Source organism: Heterodontus francisci, chromosome 23, assembly GCF_036365525.1.
Source record: "Heterodontus francisci isolate sHetFra1 chromosome 23, sHetFra1.hap1, whole genome shotgun sequence".
Taxonomy (NCBI): domain Eukaryota; kingdom Metazoa; phylum Chordata; class Chondrichthyes; order Heterodontiformes; family Heterodontidae; genus Heterodontus; species Heterodontus francisci.
The window spans coordinates 17,233,646-17,253,779 of NC_090393.1; the positions used below are offsets into that span (position 1 = coordinate 17,233,646).

At 42.8% G+C, this 20,134-nt stretch overlaps 1 protein-coding gene across 8 annotated transcripts in view; it reads right to left on the minus strand.

Annotated features, from left to right (window-relative positions):
- git2a (G protein-coupled receptor kinase interacting ArfGAP 2a) overlaps positions 1–20,134 on the minus strand; it is a 145,808-nt gene that overhangs the window by 52,535 nt on the left and 73,139 nt on the right. For 7 of the 8 annotated variants that reach the window (XM_068054771.1, XM_068054775.1, XM_068054774.1 and 4 more), the window contains exons 7-9: positions 10,154–10,248; positions 8,241–8,286; positions 1,917–1,968 (exon numbers count right to left, since the gene is read on the minus strand). In XM_068054771.1, the coding sequence (XP_067910872.1) occupies positions 1,917–1,968; positions 8,241–8,286; positions 10,154–10,248 (193 nt within the window). The remainder of the gene's footprint in view (positions 1–1,916; positions 1,969–8,240; positions 8,287–10,153; positions 10,249–20,134) is intronic. The other variant, XM_068054770.1, reaches the window with a different exon arrangement.

Genomic DNA, 20,134 nt, shown 5'->3' on the forward strand with positions numbered 1-20,134 from the left:
TTTGTAGCCTCCTTATGTCCTCCTCACAACTTACTTTCCTACCTAACTTTGTGTCATCAGCAAATTTAGCAACTATACCTTTGGTCCTTACGTTCAGTGATTACAGCACCGTACTTTGATACGGGCTTTTTGTAAAATCTGGTGTAAACCAAATGGGTACAAAACAAACACGGTTTTCTTAGACCATAGGATTCAAACTGGAAGTGGTAAGGTATGCCAAAGAGCATGGAAATAGAAAAGAGCAAGCACCTTTTTCGTGGGCATGCTGCAAAATGGCCACAGCTGGAAAAGGTGAAAAGTTGGAGAACAGACCACAGGAAAACTGGAATATGTGCATCTACCAAAAAGACGAGTAGCGGAAGCAAGCAGCATTACTGTTGATTTTGGAGGTACAAAATCTTGGCGCTACAGATTTATCAAAAGGCACAGGCTAAGCACATGTACTAGAACCAGGAGTACAGAAGATGCTGCCGAATACGAAGCAAAGATTCTGAATTTCGCAGGTTTGTGATTAATGCAAGGAAAAATATGTGCCTTGAACTTGGACAGATACGCAATATGGATGAATTTACCCCATCTTTTAATGTTCCATCGAGCAAGACTGTGGACATAAAATTTGCTAAAATAATACCAGTAAAAAGGTCTGGCCAGGAGAAGACCCACTGTATTGTTGCTTTGGCCTTTTGTTCTGACAGCAAAAAACTGCCGGTGTTACCGATCTTTAGGAGAAAAACTGCACCAAAGGTTGAAATTTCACATGGATGAAGGATGAAATTGTGGCTGAGAATGTGTGGTCAAAGCATCCAGGAGGCCATCCAAAAAACCCAGCCCTATCAGTACGAGAGCTGTTCCAGGCACACGTATCTGTGGCCACAAAAAGGGGGGTTGAAGACGCAGCTAGGTGTGATTCCAGGTAGTCTTACTAGACAATTACAGCCCCTGGACATTTCAACAAACAAGCCATTTAAAGCATTCATGTGCGAGGAGTGGAGTGAATGGATGGAGGCTCCAAATCACAACTCGACACCAATAGGGCAAATGAAGCGGCCCACCATTTCACAGGTGTAAGAGTGGGTGAGAAAGGATCACAATTAGTGAAACATGAGACAATTGTGAAGCCATTCAAAAAATGTGGTATAAGCAATGCCCTAGATGGCACTGAAGATGACGTACTATTTGAAGAAAGTGGCACTTCACATTACACCAGTGATAAGCGTGGCAGCAGTGATGAGGACTCTTTGGGCTTCTATGATCAGTAAGACTTTGTGCTGTATTATTGTTTTTGTTCTGTAATGGTAAATGTAAATATTAAATACAAATATGCACTGAAATATTTTTTTCCTGACTATTTCTTTTTAAAATCCTCCTGGTGTGTTTTATGGTCCTGGTGTGTCTTATGGTCTGGCAAACATGGTCGATATCTTGTTTGTGAAATTATGTCTGGAAGAATTTGAAATCCCTTGTATTCAGGGCTTTACATTATGCAAAGGGTGAAACAGAAATTACGAAGTGATCTAAATATGATCACTGTGGCACCATCAGCAGGCAAACTAATCAGGCCATATGGTAAATGCAGCAATAAAACTGCACATATTACTGAGCTTATAAGTCACTTATATAGTTCTTGCTGTACAACGTGTAAAGTAACTAAACATTTTATGCAACTTTTCTAAGGTCCATTTGCACTCTCTGGGAACCTGATCTGCATGATATTGCGTGAAGTATGTTTGAGGATATGTAGTTTTTGATGAGGAATGTGCACAGGAAACTAAATCGTTCCAAGCATACACGTAATAGGCATTTTAGCACAATCTGTCTAAAGCTAGGATTCAAATTCAGGCTCTTTGTACGCCAAACTTATATTCTGCCACAGTTAAGACATGATTAGGTTGCAAGAGTCCAAGAACAAAACTTACCGATTGCAGCTTTTTCTTTGCTGCTTTCGCTAGTTCTGACAGATCTAAACTGCTGAAGATACAAGATAAAGAGCACCATTAATACTGAATAACAAACGCTGAACAGTATTGTATTTTAACAGTTTTCTGTGATTTCCAAACCTGTGCAGCCAGCAGGTTTTGGCAAAGTTTTGTTGAAGTCATGAAGCTATGAAATGGGCACTGTAACAAAAAGTAAGGTGGTATTCCCAGATCGTTCAGTGTACAAGTTCACAACCTGGTCTGATGGTGAACCGTATAGACCAGGTACATCCCAGGTTAGATCCCTCGTCTTCAGCCCTATTAGCTTACTTCAGCCGGAGCAGCTGTGCAGTGCTACATTCTTTGAATTGTACCCCAGTAGGATTCCGGTGTTCTCACCCAAGGGCTGACAGAGTCCTGTGGTATAGATCCAATTCTTCCTCCCAAATCAAATTCAACAATATCACAAAGATATAATATTTTCCTTATTGCTCAGTTAGGAAACCCAACATTGGCACAATATTTGATGGTCTTTAATGCTTAGATACGGTGTCTTAATAGCTATGATGACTTACGATTCCATGAAGTCCCATAGGTCATCCAGGACGGCGTTACTCATAATATAGGCCACGGGGAGGGAGCACTTGTAGCATTACAATATTTCAGTTTTAAAATAAAAAGCATCATCCTCGCATGCATTACACTTATCTTCAACTATCAGGCCTAGAAGTAGCTATTTTATTATGTATTACTCACAGGTGCCTTTTATCCCAAGAGTTGCATTCAAGAAAGAAATGCATAGATATTTATTGATTAGGCTATACAATAATATTACCAACATTTAACATCGCTGAAGCATCAACAGCATGAAATGAAAATTACACGCTGATCAATTCATTTTGAATAACTCCTGCAGACTTTACAGATCCATTTCACCATAAAATGTCATTTGGCCCCATTATTCAGCTCGAAAGTCAATGTAGCAGGAATTCAGAAAAAATGCATAAGCAGGTTGACCTTTGATCATAAGTCTGTGTAAAACTAATCAGATCTCAATGAGGATGACGTGTTACAATTGTCCTGAAAATCTTGGGAGCAAGAGTGGAGGGAAAAAAAAAAAAAAATCAGCCTGTGCCCTCACTCCCAGCTGCTATTCAGTGATAATTAGAGGACAGTGGGTGAAGACAAGCACCACAGACATTCTTGAGCTTTCAGCCGCCAAATAGTCTGTTAATGCTCACTCTCTGAACTCATATCAAGAATGGCCATTTGCTGAGGTACCAGAGGATTGCTGATAGTTGTGATACTGTACCCCAGCAGAAATTCGGCAAAGGAGGAAGAGAGAACACCGTTGAGTATGTACACATACATACAGACGGGAGTGCAACACTTAATAACAGTTCTCATTAAAACCCTCCTTTCTGGTCAGCTGGTGACAAGTTGTGAAATATCTCAATCATCCCACTATAAGTGGTAGAGTATAAACATCTGAATGGTACCATTCTCGGAGAAGAACTTACCCAAAAAAAGGGTGCCGAAAATAAATATACAAATCCTGAGAATGTGTCCAAAGCATCGGTTCAGATGACAGTGTACACATGATGTATAGGATTTTTGTCAAGGAGGCTTCTCTACTCTTGTTGAGTGAACTTCTTTCAGGGGAGGCAGTGGCACAGTGATATCTTCACTGGAAAATGTGTCACATAGACAGTGGGAGAACAGAATTGCTACACTGTTGCATATCCCACACTTGAATAGTCTTTTGGCAATCATAAGCAAAGCTCACATATAAAGAATTATCATATGGGCAGGGTGGTGGACAGCTGCCAATGAGTGTCACAGCAAGTTGAGGATCAAGTAGCAATATAGGGCTAAAGACTGTTAATGTTGAGAGATATTGTCAGCACAAGGTTGCCTGACACTTTTGATCAATTGTGACCCTCACATATACTCAGTTGAGGTCAGCAACAGATGCAGTCAGCCCATGACCCAGTGTAAGCCATTAGTGAAAGCAATACCAAGTAATATCAGTACCTGGGCCCAAGAATATAGATATTGTAGTGCCAGTGAGTAATTTCTCTGATGTTTAGAAGTTTTTTTTTTAAAAAAGCTAAGACATTGTGGGGAAGTACTTTGTTATAAATACTATTCTCCTCCTTCAACAAACAATGTACTAAAATATATCAAATATAAAAGATCACTCTCCAACTACACCTCACTAGAAGTGCACATATAGAGTCAGAGAGATACAGCACTGAAACTGGCCCTTCGGTCCACCGAGTCTGTGCCGACCATCAACCACATTTATACTAATCCTACATTAATCCCATATTCCCGACCACATCCCCTCCTACATTAATCCCATATTCCCTACCATTCTCCTACCTACACTAGGGGCAATTTACAATGGCCAATTTACCTATCAACCTGCAAGTCTTTGGCGGTGGAAGAAAACTGGAGCACCCGGCGGAAACCCACGCGGTCACAGGGAGAACTTGCAAACTCCACACAGACAGTACCGAGAACTGAACCCGGGTCGCTGGAGCTGTGAGGCTGCAGTGCTAACCACTGCACCACTGTGGACATAAAGTGAGGACACACCTGCCAAACAACTTCCCATCACTGCCTACATTAGTGACTGACAAATGGCCATTTGTTCAGATACCAGATGGCTGAATTCAGTAAGGAATCATTGCCTTTAGGAGAGGAAGAAAGAAAATTGGAAGAAAGGAAAAGAAAGAAACATCTATAACTAGTGTAGTGTATAACTGGCTGTTACTTCCTCAGCTTTGTAATTGAGCTCTATGAACTTAATACAGCAGGTGGCAGCCACCGGTGCATAATTATTTCAATGAAAGAACAGAACCAACATTGTTTACAGGAGTAAGGGAATAAAAGCAATATACTGTAGGAAACATAAATAAAAGCAAAATATTGCAGATGCTGGAAATCTGAAATAAAAACAAGAAATGCTGGAAATACTCAGCAGGTCTGGCAGCATCTGTGAAAAGAGAAGCAGAGTTAATGTTTCGGGTCAGTGACCCTTCTTCGGAACTGACAAATATTAGAAACGTCACAGGTTATAAGCAAGTGAGGTGGGGGTGGGGCAAGAGATAACAAAGGAGAAGGTGTAGATTGGACAAGGCCACATAGCTGACCAAAAGGTCATGGAGCAAAGGCAAACAATATGTTAATGGTGTGTTGAAAGACAAAGCATTAGTACAGATTAGGTGTTAACGGACTGAATATTGAACAGCAGCAAGTGCAAACCTGAAAAAAAACAGTGGGTAAGCAAACTGAACAAACTAAGATGAAATGAAATAAATGCAAAAAAAATTGTAAAAAATGAAGAAAAAAAGAAAAAATAACTAAAAATGAAAGTAAAATGGGGGCTGTCATGCTCTGACATTACTGAACTCAATGTTCAGTCCGGTAGGCTGTAGTGTGCCTAATCGGTAGATGAGATGCTGTTCCTCGAGCTTGCGTTGATGTTCACTGGAACACTGCAGCAATCCCAGGACAGAGATGTGAGCATGAGAGCAGGGGGGGTGTGTTGAAATGGCAAGCAACCGGAAGCTCAGGGTCCTGCTTGCGGACTGAGTGGAGGTGTTCCACAAAGCGGTCACCCAGTCTGCGCTTGGTCTCCCCAATGTAGAGACCACCACATTGTGAGCAGCGAATACAGTATACTACATTGAAAGAAGTACAAGTAAATCGCTGCTTCACCTGAAAGGAGTGTTTGGGGCCTGGGATAGTGAGAAGAGAGGAGGTAAATGGGCAGGTATTACACCTCCTGCGATTGCAGGGGAAGGTGCCATGGGACGGGGACGAAGTGGTAGGGGTAATGGAGGAGTGGACCAGTGTGTCGTGGAGGGAACGATCCCTTCGGAATGCTGACGGGAAGGGAGGGAAAGATGCGTTTGGTAGTGCATCATGCTGGAGGTGGCAGAAATGGCGGAGGATGATCCTTTGGATATGGAGGCTGATGGGGTGGAAAGTGAGGAGAAGGGGAACCCTGTCACAGTTCTGGGAGGGAGGGGAAGGGGTGAGGGTAGAGGTGCGGGAAATGGGCCGGACACGGTTGAGGGTCCTGTCAACCACAGTGGGGGGAAATTCTCGGTTGAGGAAAAAGGAGATCATATCAGAAGCACCGTCATGGAAGGTAGCATCATCAGAGCAGATGCATCGAAGACGGAGAAACTGGAGAATGGAATGGAGTCCTTACAGGAGGTAGGGTGTGAAGAAGTGTAGTCGAGGTAGCTGTGGGAGTCAGTGGGCTTATAATGGATATTGGTAGACAACCTATCCCCAGAGATGGAGACAGAGAAGTCAAGGAAGGGAAGGGAAGTGTCAGAGATGGACCATGTAAAGGTGAGAGAAGGGTGGAAATTGAAAGTAAAGTTGATAAAGTTTTCCAGTTCGGGGCGGGAACAGGAAACGGCACCGATACAGTCATCAATGTACCGAAAAAAGAGTTGGGGGAGAGGGCCTGAGTAGGACTGGAACAAAGAATGCTCGACATATCCCACAAAAAGACAGGCATAACTAGGACCCATGCGGGTACCCACAGCGACAACACCCTGAAGTTTAAATAGAATCGACTGGTTACAACTCAAAGCAAAACTATACTCCACACATTTTCAAACACTGACAATGGAACAGAGCCACAAATATTTAAACTCCCATAGTATCAAAACTGTGCAAATGAACCAGAGCTATAATTTTAAAAAAACAAGCATATGCCCATCTGCGACTGTGCAAAATCCAACGCGTTGTACATATCTAGTGATTCACCAATTCAATAAAGTAAACAAAACTCTGCCAGGTATTTTCTCAGCAATAAATTTCACTAGTTGCTCTTCCATAGCACTGAACTCAGAGCATCAAGAACAAGTTCCTGGCCCACAGGAGCAATCCTCATTTTGCTCGATCTTCCATGCTTTCCCCCCACCTCTGCTTTTAGGCTGTAACCATTTAGACCTCCTCTGGATCGATTTTGTGTTTCTTTTCTTGACCCATCATCACCTCCTTTTGCCTTGAATCATCCCTCTTTTGTCATTTAAACACTCCTGCCCTCCATAACAGACCTTCCCTGTTTCTTCTTTTCCTGCCTGCCCCCTTTGTTTCTTTCTTTTCCCTGGCTCTTAATTTGCTTAAAAGCAGTTAATCTCCAAAATCTTCCAGTTCTGATGAAGGGTCATCAACCTGCAACATTAACTCGGTTTCGCTCTCTCCACAGATGCTGCCTGATCTGCTGAGCATTTACCAGCTCTTCCAATTTTTATTTCAGAATTCCAGCATCTGCAGTATTTTGCTTTTGAATCAAGACCAAGGGTTGTGTTTAAATAACGTGGATGCTAGAAGCCAGGGAGATTTGAAGCAGGGTATGCAGATGTAACTCAATCTCCATTTTGAGGAAGACATTTTGTCTTTCATTTTATATGGCCATCATAAATTCCAATTGTCACATTTATGATGGAAGCTGCACGTTAACTTATCATGATGCAATTACATGTTCCAGCCACGTAATGGTGCTGTTGCATTTCTACTGGAAAGGGAGCAATTAATCACTAAAGCAAAATACTACAGACACTGGAATTCTAAAATCAAAACAGAAAATGCTAGAAATACTCAGATCAGGCAGCAGCTGTGGAGACAGAAACAGAGTTAATGTTTTAGGCTGATGACCTTTCATCAGAAATGAGGAGATTTAACAGTTTATAAGCAAGTACAGAGACAGGGGAAAAAGTGGGGAGGAGGGCAGGAAAGAATAGGGAAGGTCTGTGATCGGGCAGGACTCATTAAATGACAAAAGGGATGATGCTGCAAGTCAAAAGGGGGTAGGGCAATGGGACAAATAAAGAAACGAAAGATGAGTCTAGAAGAACTGCAAATGGCAACAGCAAGGTGTATTTACACCCTGACAAGATTAAATGTGGAGTTAGGAATTTATAATTGGAAATTTTAACAGATTGCACATAGAAATGCCTGATTTTTAAAATTATATATTGTGATCTTATAGCTTTACTACTTGTTGCAAGGCTTTATGCACAACCAGCTGCAACCATTAAACTACAGTTCCCACCACTTATATTGGGCTCATTGGTGGCAATGGTGCATCATCTTTTAAAGGCACTAAAACCATCCTCACCAACTAAGAACGAGAGTGGAAAATGGAGTGCGCGCACACACTGTCTCATTCATTCAAGGGACGTGGGCATCACTGGCAAGGCCAGCATTTATTGCTCATCCCGAATTGCCCTCGAGAAGGCAGCCAAGCATCAATTTAGACTTTGCCATAATAAACATAAATCTCTGTCTCACCTATCAGCCATCTGTGGAATTATGAAATGCTGCCCATTCTTGTGATCTGGAATGGAAAGATAGTTGAGTTGCAGTACAGTTTAAACAAAAACACAGCAGGCAAAATAAATTTGAGCATAAATGTAAAATCATGAAAAGCAATAAACAAATAACCCATTCAGACGCTGTCAATCTCACCAGATTTTACACCTAGTCTGGATTGGTGGATATGCCCCATAGGGCTTGAAACACACAGCCATCATTACCAATTATGAACTGGAATTGCTAATGAGGAAAGAAAGTTGTCCCACAGAGCATAATATAAACACTTCAAAAGAAACCTTAAAATTGAGAAACACATCATTGGATATTGACAAGTTTTAAGAGTTGGTATGCAACTCATGTTTCGCATTACACCACTTCAAGGATCACAATGCTTTAAAGATGAATGCCAAACAGTAAAGAGTGACAGGAAAGAGTCCTGCATGCAGCACATTCAGGAAGGTTGTAATTTGGTGGCAGTTTTAAACATAAAATTTATAGGAGGTCCTGCCAAACCTGCATTGGTCTTTACAGGTGTGTGTCTGTCTGTCTGTGTGCGTGTGCGCAGGGAGGTCAGAACCAGTCAGTAAAACAATGTAATGGACACCTTATCTAGCAGGCATCATGGACATGGCATACAACCAGCACACAGAGGAACCTTAACTTATTTAAAGTTACTACAACTGTAAGCATGAGTCAAGCTACTCCAAAAACCACAACTGCAATGAAAATTCCAAATCCATTAGGCATTTCTGTGTCATGTTGGTTAAAACCAGTTACATCCAACCTGTTCAGTGTATTTAAATATATAAATACATACCGTCTGCAAAGAGTGAACATAGAAAAAATACAATTATGAACTTTCAAATACCGTCAAAGCATATTAGTGTGAATAGGAGGAAACAAGACCATCTCATTGATTGATATCCCTGTAGCATATTGACTAAATTGTGCAAATGGAGAGAGTCCATCTTAAATTGGACATAGCATTAGGCCTCACCTGTGGAGGAGGGGTGTTGTATAATACATATTCAACAAGCAAGGGCTTCATATTCATGATATTTATACCCTAATATGTCTTGCACCAGAACAATTAAAATGGGAAGTATATTTTTCACAAAGGACTGAAGATAACTCATCTGTCTCACAAGTTGTACAGTTTTGAACTTTGAAGTCGAGTAATTAGTTCTTTGCCAAGTACTATTTTAGCCTCTAGATCAGTGGCATCCATAACATGGTTTGCCTCTCATTCACTTGCAACCAACAGCAGACTTACAATTCCATGTATTTCTGGGACTGCATCTATTTTTTGTTCAGCAGTGGGATGTTGACGAAGCTGGAATTAAGTGTTGTTCCCCTTCTTTCTCCAGCAAAAGGTGACAAAGGAATGGTATTAAGAGGCGGGGCTATCACAGCTTCAAAAGTGTACGGCCCGCAACTGCACCTCGTCCCTTCTCTTCCTGCCTTGAAACACACTGTTCTTCAACTCTAACATGTATTTTCATCCCTTCCTCACCTCAGTCTTATCTTCCTCCTGCACGGTATTGACTCACTGCCACCACCCTGCAAAGCTCTCTCTGAACTTCAGCAACACCATAGAAATGAGGGAGAATTGTTTAATAGAAGAATTAGTCCTTTACTTTGCCCCTTTCGTCCTGCGGGGGAAATGCAAGGCCTCTATTTGGCAGTTGCTCACAGTAAGTGATTGAAAACAAGAGCTCAGTGCGTTGTAATCACAGGTGCAGACTTGCACCCAACATTCTTTGGTGCATCAAACTGCATTCGTGAGAGCAGTACTTGAGCAAAATATTGGTTAGAATTGCACATCTCAATAAAAGATTAACGAGCAACATTGTTATCTCGATCCTCCAATGCTCTCCTTTCACACCCACCTGGTTTTCTTCCACACAGAAAGAAGGCTAGCCTATCAGTGAGTTCATACTGGATCTCTACTAAACGGTCTGCTAGTTCATGGTGCCCTGCTTGCCTACAAAACAAAGATAACATTTTAGTTAAAGAATAACTGCACTGAACAGAAAAAGACAAGACTTTTTGGATCTCCACACAAGACATGAATACAATTAAAGCAGGAAGTGGAAGTAATATTGTACATATTTAGCAACTTCAGCAGCAACTAGTGAGATTACAACAAAAACAATGGCACTTATATCACAGAATCACACAATTTTACAGCACAGGAGGCCATTTGACCCATTGTGTCTGTACCGGCTCTCTGAATGAGCAATTAACTTAGTACCATTCCCCCGCCTTCTCCCCATAACCCTGCAGTTTCTTCCTTTGCAGAGAATAGTCTAATTCCCTCTTCAATGTCTTGATTCAACCTGCCTCCACTGCACTCTCTGTTTGTAGTATATATAAATGATTTGGAGGAAAATGTAGCTGGTCTGATTAGTAAGTTTGCGGACGACACAAAGGTTGGTGGAGTTGCGGACAGTGATGAGGCTTGTCAGAGGATTGAGCAGGATATAGATCGGTTGGAGACTTGGGCGGAGAAACGGCAGATGGAGTTTAATCTGGACAAATGTGAGGTAATGCATTTTGGAAGGTCTAATGCAGGTGGCAAGTATACAGTAAATGGCAGAACCCTTAGGAGTATTGACAGGCAGAGAGATCTGGGCGTACAGGTCCACAGGTCACTAAAGTGGCAATGCAGGTGGATAAGGTAGTCAAGAAGGCATACGGCATGCTTGCCTTCATCGGTCGGGGCTTAGAGTATAAAAATTGGCAAGTCATGCTGCAGCTGTACAGAACTTTAGTTAGGCCACACTTAGAATATTGTGTGCAATTCTGGTCGCCACACTACCAGAAGGACGTGGAGGCTTTGGAGAGGGTACAGAAGAGGTTTACCAGGATGTTGCCTGGTCTGGAGGGCATTAGCTATGAGGAGAGGTTGGATAAACTCGGATTGTTTTCACTAGAACGACAGAGGTGGAGGGGCGACATGATAGAGGTTTACAAAGTTATAAGCGGCATGGACAGAGTGGATAGTCAGAAGCTTTTTCCCAGGGTGGAAGAGTCAGTGACTAGGGGACATAGGTTTAAGGTGAGAGGGGCAAAGTTTAGAGGGGATGTGCGAGGCAAGTTCTTTACACAGAGGGCGGTGAGTGCCTGGAACTTGTTGCCGGGGGAGGTGGTGGAAGCAGATACCATAGAGACGTTTAAGAGGCATCTTGACAAATACATGAATAGGAAGGGAATAGAGGGATACGGACCCCGGAAGTGCAGAAGGTTTTAGTTTAGGCAGGCATCAAGATCGGCGCAGGCTTGGAGGGCCGAATGGACTGTTCCTGTGCTGTACTGTTCTTTGTTCGCATTCCAGATCCTGACCATTCGCTGCGTGAAAAAGTTTTTTCTCAAGCCACCATTGCTTCTTCTGCCAATTACCTTAAATCTGGGTCCTCTCGTTCTCGATCTTTTCACGAACAGTAAGTTTTTCCCCCAACCTACTCTGTCCAGACCCCTCATGATTTTGAATACCTCTATCAAATCTCCTCTCAGCCTCCTCTTCTCCAAGTAAAACAGTCCCAACTTCTTTAATTTATCTTCGTAAATGAAAGTCCCTCATTCCTGGAACCATTCTCATGTACCTTTTCTGCACTCTCTCCAATGCCTTGACATCTTTGCGAAAGTTCGGCGCCCAGTACTGGACGCAATACCCCAGGTAAGGCCAAATCAGTGTTTTATACAAGTTCAACATAACCTCCTTGCTTTTGAACACTATGCCCTATTAATAAAGCCAAGGATACCTTTTTTTTATTCATGGGATATGGGTGCTTTATTAACCATGCACTTAACCTGTCCTGCCACCTTCAATGACTTATGCACAAATACACCCAGGTCCCTCTGCTCCTGCACCCCCTTTAGAATTGTACCCTTTATTTTGTATTCTCTCCATGTTCTTCCTACCAAAATGAATCACTTCACACTTCTCCGCATTGAACTTCAACTTGCCTGCTCATTCCACCAACTTGTCTACGCCCTTTTGAAGTTCTACACTATCTTCCTCATGGTTCACAATTCTTCCAAGTTTCGTATCATACGCAAATTTTGGAATTGTGCCCTGTACGCCAAGGTCTAGGTCATTAATATATATCAAGAGGAGCAAGGGCCCCAACACTTATCCCGGGGAACTCCACTACAAACCTTCCTCCAGCCCGAAAACATCCATTATACACTACTCTGTTTCCTATCAGTCAGCCAGTTTCGTATCCATGTTGCTACAGCCCCTTTTATTTCACGAGCTACAACTTTGCTCACAAGTCTGTTGTGCAGCACTGTATCAAATGCCTTTTGGAAGTACCTTGTTTACAGCCACCAAAACTGTATGAACAGAACCCACATTATTCAAAGGTTGAAAAAAGGTGTTCAAAATCATAAGGGGTTCTGTAGAGTAAATAGGGAGAAACTGTTTCCACTGAGAGGAGGGTCAGTAACCAAAGGACACAGATTTAAGTTAATTTGCAAAAGAACCTAAGGGGAGATGAGATTTTTTTTTTAATGCAGCAAGTTATGTTGACCTAGAAAGCACTGCCTGAAAGTGTGGTGGAAGTAGATTTACAGTAATTTTCAAAAGGGGATTGGATATATACTTTAAAGGGAAAAAATTGTAGGGCTATTGGGAAAGAACAGGGTAGTGTGACTAATTGTATAGCTCTTTCAAAGAGCTAGCACAGGGACAATGGGTCAAATGGCATCCTTTCATATGATTCAATGAAATCATAAAAATGTAAACACAGGATGATGCGTGAATGGATCCATCGCAGAACTGGATATTTTAATCATATTTCCTTGTACTCTACAGAAGAAATTCCAACAAAAGATTATTTTTCAAGCATTTAAAACTTATTTTTCCATCTGAGTAAACAGAGTTTTTGCAGCTGAACCTAGAAGTGGGAAGAAATCCCATTGCTGCTGCCAGCCCTTCCAGTTCTATTCCTTTTTGCCAGAGAATCAGTCTCCCCTTTTGATCACATTAAAATAAACTTCTCCCTTGAAACACTCATAAAATACCAAAGAACTTTACAAATTCACCAGAATGGAGAGATTTACAGTACACTGAAACAGTCGAAAGATTGGGAAGAATACAAAATAATCTGGCATACTTGGATTATTTTTGTAAATTACTGAAGGTTAATTGATACTCATAACAATCTGAACTTCTGATGACTAAATGAACTGCTTGAATTCCATTGTCATGGCAGACAGCATCAAAACTCCTGTTAATATATCCAGATACCCCTAAAGCTCTCCGACTTGCTTTCACTCACCCCGACTTCACTCACCCCGACTTCACTCACCCCCTCTCAAAATCTACTTCTTTAACCATGTCTTCCTTGAAGCTTCTACTACTGTTCAGCTATTTGCACTCAATTCTGGACACCACACTTTAGGAAGAATGTGAAGGCTTTAAAGGGTGCAGAAAAGATTTACAAGAATAGTTCCAGGGATGAGGGACTTCAGTTACATGCAGAGATCAGAGAAGCTGGGACTGTTCTCCTTAAAGAGAAGGTTGAGGGGAGATTTGATAAAGGCATGCAAAATCATGAAGGGTCTGGGTAGAGCAGCTAGGGAGAAATGGTTTCCATAGGTGGACGGGTCAAGAACCAGAGGACACCAATTTAAGGTGATTGGCAAAAGAACCAATGACATGAGGAAAAGCTTTTTTCTGCAGCAAGGATCTGGCATGCTCTGCCTGAAAGTGTGGTGGAGACAGATTCAATCATGGCTTTCAAAAGGAAATTGGATAATTATCTGAATAGAAATGATTTGCAGGGCTATGGGAAAGAGACAGGTGAGTGGGCTGAGTTGCTCTTGCAGAGAACCAGCACGGATATGACGGGCCAGATGGCCTCCTCTGTAATATAACCATTCGACGATTCTATTTTTTCCATGTCTCAGATGTGCCTTGGGACATTTATTACATTAAAAGTGTTATATAAATGCGAACTGTTGCATACCTCATTTTCACAGGGTTAACATCGACACCAACATACCTTAGTTGTACTTCAATTTATAAGTTACACTGATTCTAAAATTGGACCATAGTTAAAATTTGTTACACAGAATAGCCTTTCCAAATGACTTACTGTGTTCATACTGGTGTAAACCTATTCCTAGTTCCATGATACTGTAGACCCACATGCTGGTAACAGTCATTCATGTAAGCATGCATTTGCAATACAAGAATGTAAGCCAGCACGGAATGAGAAAAGGTTTTTCAAGGCATGAAGTATGTTCCTTCTGCAGATTATGAACCATTTACCTCATCTTGGACAGTGTCCTATTTTTGGAGGCAAGCTTTTGTATACATATCCTCTGGTTCTCAGCCATCAAGAATGATATGTGAGGAAAAGATTTCTACATTTTCAAAGTTTTGTTTTACTCTTTTGGGTTTTGTCTCAAAAACCACTCCCATGGGTGAGCTTTTGCTCTCTATGTTCCAGAGGAATCTTTTTTTCACTGGATTTTTGGAAAAATTATTAACTTTAAAAAAAAATTTTTTATTCATTCATGGGATGTGGACATCGCAGGCCAGGCCAGCATTTATTGCCCATCCCTAATTGCCCTTGAGAAGGTGGTGGTGAGCTGCCTTCTTGAACCGCTGCAGTCCATGTGAGGTAGGTACACCCACAGTGCTGGTAGGAAGGGAGTTCCAGGATTTTGACCCAGCGACAGTGAAGGAACGGCGATATAATTCCAAGTCAGGGTGGTGTGTGACTTGGATGGGAACTTGCAGGTGGTGATGTTCCCATGCATCTGCTGCTCTTGTCCTTCGAGGTGGTAGAGGTCACAGGTTTGGAAGGTGCTGTTGAAGGAGCCTTGGTGCATTGCTGCAGTGCATCTTGTAGATAGTACACACTGCTGCCACTGCGCGTCGGTTATGGAGGGAGTGAATGTTTGTGGATGGCGTGCCAATCAAGCGGGCTGCTTTGTTCTGGATGGTATCGAGCTTCTTGAATGTTGTTGGAACTGCACCCATCCAGGCAAGTGGAGAGTATTCCATCACACTCCTGACTTGTGCCTTGTAGATGGTGGACAGGCTTTGGGGAGTCAGGAGGTGAGTTACTCGCCGCAGGATTCCTAGCCTCTGACCTGCTCTTGTAGCCACGGTATTTATGACTACTCCAGTTCAGTTTCTGGTCAACGGTATCCCCTAGGATGTTGATAGTGGGGGATTCAGCGATGGCAATTCCATCTAGTTAGATTCTCTCTTGTTGGAGACAGTCATTGCCTGGCACGAATGTTACTTGTCACTTATCAGCCCAAGCCTGGATATTGTCCAGGTCTTGCTGCATTTCTACACGGACTGCTTCAGTGTTTGAGGAGTTGCGAATGGTGCGGAACATTGTGCAATCATCAGCGAACATCCCCACTTCTGACCTTATGATTGAAGGAAAGTCATTGATGAAGCAGTTGAAGATGGTTGGGCCTAGGACACTACCCTAAGGAACTCCTGCAGTGATGTCCGGGAGCTCAGATGATTGACCTCCAACAACCACAACCATCTTCCTTTGTGCTAGGAATGACTCCAACCAGCAGATAGTTTTCCCCCCCCGATTCCCATTGACTCCAGTTTTGCTAGGACTCCTTGATGCCACACTCGGTCAAATGCTGCCTTGATGTCAAGGGCAGTCACTCTCACCTCAATTCTTGAGTTCAGCTCTTTTGTCCATATTTGAACCAAGGCTGTAATGAGGTCATGGGCTGAGTGGCCCTGGCTGAACCCAAACTGAGCATCACTGAGCAGGTTATTGCTAAGCAAGTGCTGTTTGATGGATCTGTTGATGACACCTTCCATCACTTTACTGATGATTGAGAGTAGACTGATAGGGCGGTAATTGGCCGGGTTGGACTTGTCCTGCTTTGTGTGTACAGGACATACCTGGGCAATTTTCCACATTGCCAGGTAGATGCCAGTGTTGCAGCTATACTGGAACAGCTTGGCTAGGGGTGCGGCAAGTTCTGGAGCACAGGTCTTCAGTGCTATTACCGGAATATTGTCAAGACCCATAGCCTTTGTAGTATCCAGTGCCTTCAGCCGTTTCTTGATATCACGCGGAGTGAATCGAATTGGCTGAAGTCTGGCATCTGTAATGCTGGGGACTTCAGGAGGGGGCCGAGATGGATCATCAACTCAGCACTTCTGGCTGAAGATGGTTGCAAATACTTCTGCCTTATCTTTCGCACTGATGTGCTGAGCTCCCCCATTATTGAGGATGGGGATATTTGTGGAGCCACCTCCTCCAGTCAGTTGTTTAATTGTCCACCACCATTCACGATTGGATGTGACAGGACTGCAGAGCTTAGATCTGATCCGTTGGTTATGGGATCGCTTAGCTCTGTCTATTGCATGCTGCTTATGCAGTTTGGCATGTAAGTAGTCCTGGGTTGTAGCTTCACCAGGTTGACACCTCATTGTGATGTATGCCTGTTGCTGCTCCTGACATGCCCTCCTGCACTCTTCATTGAACCAGAGTTAGTCTCCTGGCTTGATGGTAATGATAGAGTGGGGAATATGCCAGGCCATGAGGTTACAGATTGTGGTTGAGTACAATTCTGCTGCTGCTGATAGCCCACAGCGCCTCATGGATGCCCAGCTTTGCACTGCTAGATCGGTTCGAAATCTATCCCATTTAGCATGGTGACAGTGCCACACAACACGATGGACAGTATCCTCAATGTGAAGGCAGGACGGCGTCTCTACAAGGACTGTGCGGTGGTCACTCCTACCAATACAGTCATGGACAGAAACATCTGCGGCAGGCAGATTGGTGAGGACAAGGTCAAGTATGTTTTTCCCTCACGTTGGTTCCCCCACCACCTGCCGCAGACCCAGTTTAGCAGCTATGTCCTTCAGTATTCGGCCAGCTCGGTCAGTAGTGGTGCTACCGAGCTACTCTTGGTGATGGACATTGAAGTCCCCCACCCAGAGTGCATTTTGTGCCCTTGCCACCCTCAGTGCTTCCTCCAAATGGTGTTCAACATGGAGGAGTACTGACTCGTCAGCTGAGGGAGGGCAGTAGGTGGAAATCAGTAAGAGATTACCTTGCCCATGTTTGACCTGATGCCATGAGACTTCATGGTGTCAAGAGTCGATGTTGAGGACTCCCAGAGCAACTCCCTCCCTACTGTAGACCACTGTCCTGCCACCTCTGCTGGGTCTGTCCTGCTGGTGGGACAGGACATATCCAGGAATAGTGACTGCAGTGTCTGGGACATTGTATGGAAGGTATGATTCCGTGAGTATGACAACGTCAGACTGTTGCTTGACTCGTCTCTGGGACAGCTCTCCAAACTTTGGCACAAGCCTCCAGATGTTAGTAAGGAGGACTTTGCAGGGTCGACAGGGCTGGGTTTGCCATTGTCGTTTCCGGTGCCGAGGTCAATGCCGGGTCCTCCGTCTGGTTTCATTCCTTTTCATTGACTTTGTAGCAGTTAGGTACAACTGAGTGGCTTGCTAGGCCATTTCAGAGGGCATGTAAGAGCTAACCACATTGCTGTGGGTCTGGAGTCACATGTCGGCCAGACCAGGTAAGGGACAGCAGATTTCCTTCCCTAAAGGACATTAGTGAACCAGATGGGTTTTTACAACAATCGACAATGGTTTCATGGCCATCATTAGACTAGCTTTTGAATTCCAGATTTATTAATTAAATTCAAATTCCACCTTCTGCTGTGGTGGGATTCGAACCCATGTTTCCAGATCAATACTCTGGGTCACTAGTCCAGTGATAATACCACTACGCCACCGCCTCCCTTACGCCGAGTGATCAGTGAACTCTCTTCACTTTATGTTGGCTTACTGGTTTTATCAAATGCCTCATGGGATCTTCCTTTGAAAGTGGCGGAGTAACACGCTCAGCTTCAACTGCCAAACAAATTACTAAGTGGTCAAGAACATAAAAAGGGGTAGGCCACACAGCCCTTCAAGCCTGCTCCGCCATTCAGCAAGATCATGGCCGAACTTCTACATCACTCCACTTTCCTGCCCAATCCCAGAAACCCTTAATTCCCCGAGTGCCCAAAAATCTATTCATCTCAGTTTAAATATACTCATCGACTGAGTATGCACTGCCCTCTGGGGTACAGAATTCCAAAGATTCACAAATTTGAGTGAAAAGATTTCTCATCTCAATCCTAAATGGCCGACCCCTAATCCTGAGACCAAGACCCCTAGTTTTAGACTCTCTAGCCAGGGGAAACTGACTCTCAGCATCTACCCTGTTAAACCTTCTAAGAATTTTATACATTTCAATGAGATCACCTCTCATTCTTCTAAACGCCAGAGAATATAGGCCCATTCTACTCAATCTCTCTTCATAGGACAGCCCTCTCATCCCAGAATTCAATCTGGTGAACCTGTGTTATACCCTCTCCAAGAGAAGTATATCCTTTCTTAGGTAAGGAGGCCAAAACTATACACAGTATTACAAGTGCGGTCTCACCAAAGCCCTATATAATTGCAGCAAGACATCCTTATTCATACTCCAACCCCCTTACGATAAAGGCTAACAGACTATTTGCCTTCCTAATTGCTTGCGGTACCAAAATATTGTGTAACAGTACAAGGACCCCCAAATCCCTCTGCACACCAACATTTACTGGTGTCTCATCTTTTAAAATATATTCTGCTTTGCCATTCCTCCTCCCAAAGTGACCAATTTCACACTTGCCCACATTATACTCCATCTGCAAACTTCTTGTTCAATCATTTATCCAGTCTACATCCCTTTGCAGCTTCTTTGCATCCTCCTCACACCTAGCTTTATATCAGCAAACTTGGATGATGCATTACACACTGCCATCTTATCCAAGTCACTGATATAAATTGTAAATAGCTGAGGTCCAAACATTAATCCTTGCTGCACACCTTGACATCCCAAAAATAACCTGTTTATTCCTACTCTGCTTTTTGTCCGTTAGCCAATCCTCAACCCATGTCAATATATTACCCCCAACCTTGTGTGCAGCACCTTATTGAGTGCCTTCTGAAAATCCAAAGATATTACCTCCGCTGATTCCCCTTTACCTATCCTGCTAGTTACACCCTCAAAAAACTCAGATTAGTCAAACACAATTTCCCTTTCATAAAACCATGTTGACTATGCCTAACCATTGTGACTTTCCAAGTGCCCTGTAACTATGTCCTTATTTACAAATTCTAGCATTTTTCCTGCTAATGATGTCAGGTTAACTGGCTTCTTCTTGTTTTTTCTCTCACTCCTTTCTTGAACAGCAGAGCTATATTTGGTATCTTCCAATCTACCAGGACAAAGGTTACTCCCAGCTGAACGCGCAGAAAATAATTCTGTATTTGTAAATGTTAGAAGGGAGATTCAAACTCATGCCCCCAGAGCAGACAGAGACCTCTCGGTCACCCTGCACAGTGGCAATGACAACATAGATTTTGCTAGTTATTAAGCTTAAATATCTTACTGTGCTAAACTATAATGTATTCTTCTGTGGATTTATAGTCCACTATCTAATCTGACTACTTTTCTCTCAGGACTTCAAGGGGCCTCTCGATTTGAACCAGCCAAACTAAAATACTTGCCAGAAAACAAAAAGACGAAGGAAAATTTAAATAATAGTCCGTTAAATTCTGAAACATAACCAACGACATATTTGTCTTTGATCTGGATGGCTTGGTCCCTCTTTTAGACATTTGACTTTAAAAACATCTAAAATCTGTAATACGTGTATTGAAATAACTAGGGAAATGTTTAAATTTAATGAAGCTGTTTTTTAATCCATACTATGTTTCATAAAAAAAGTCAAGAAGCCAAAACTGTACTAAATCAGAAACAAAAATACTTCATTTTTCACAATGACATATTGGAAAGTGCAATTAA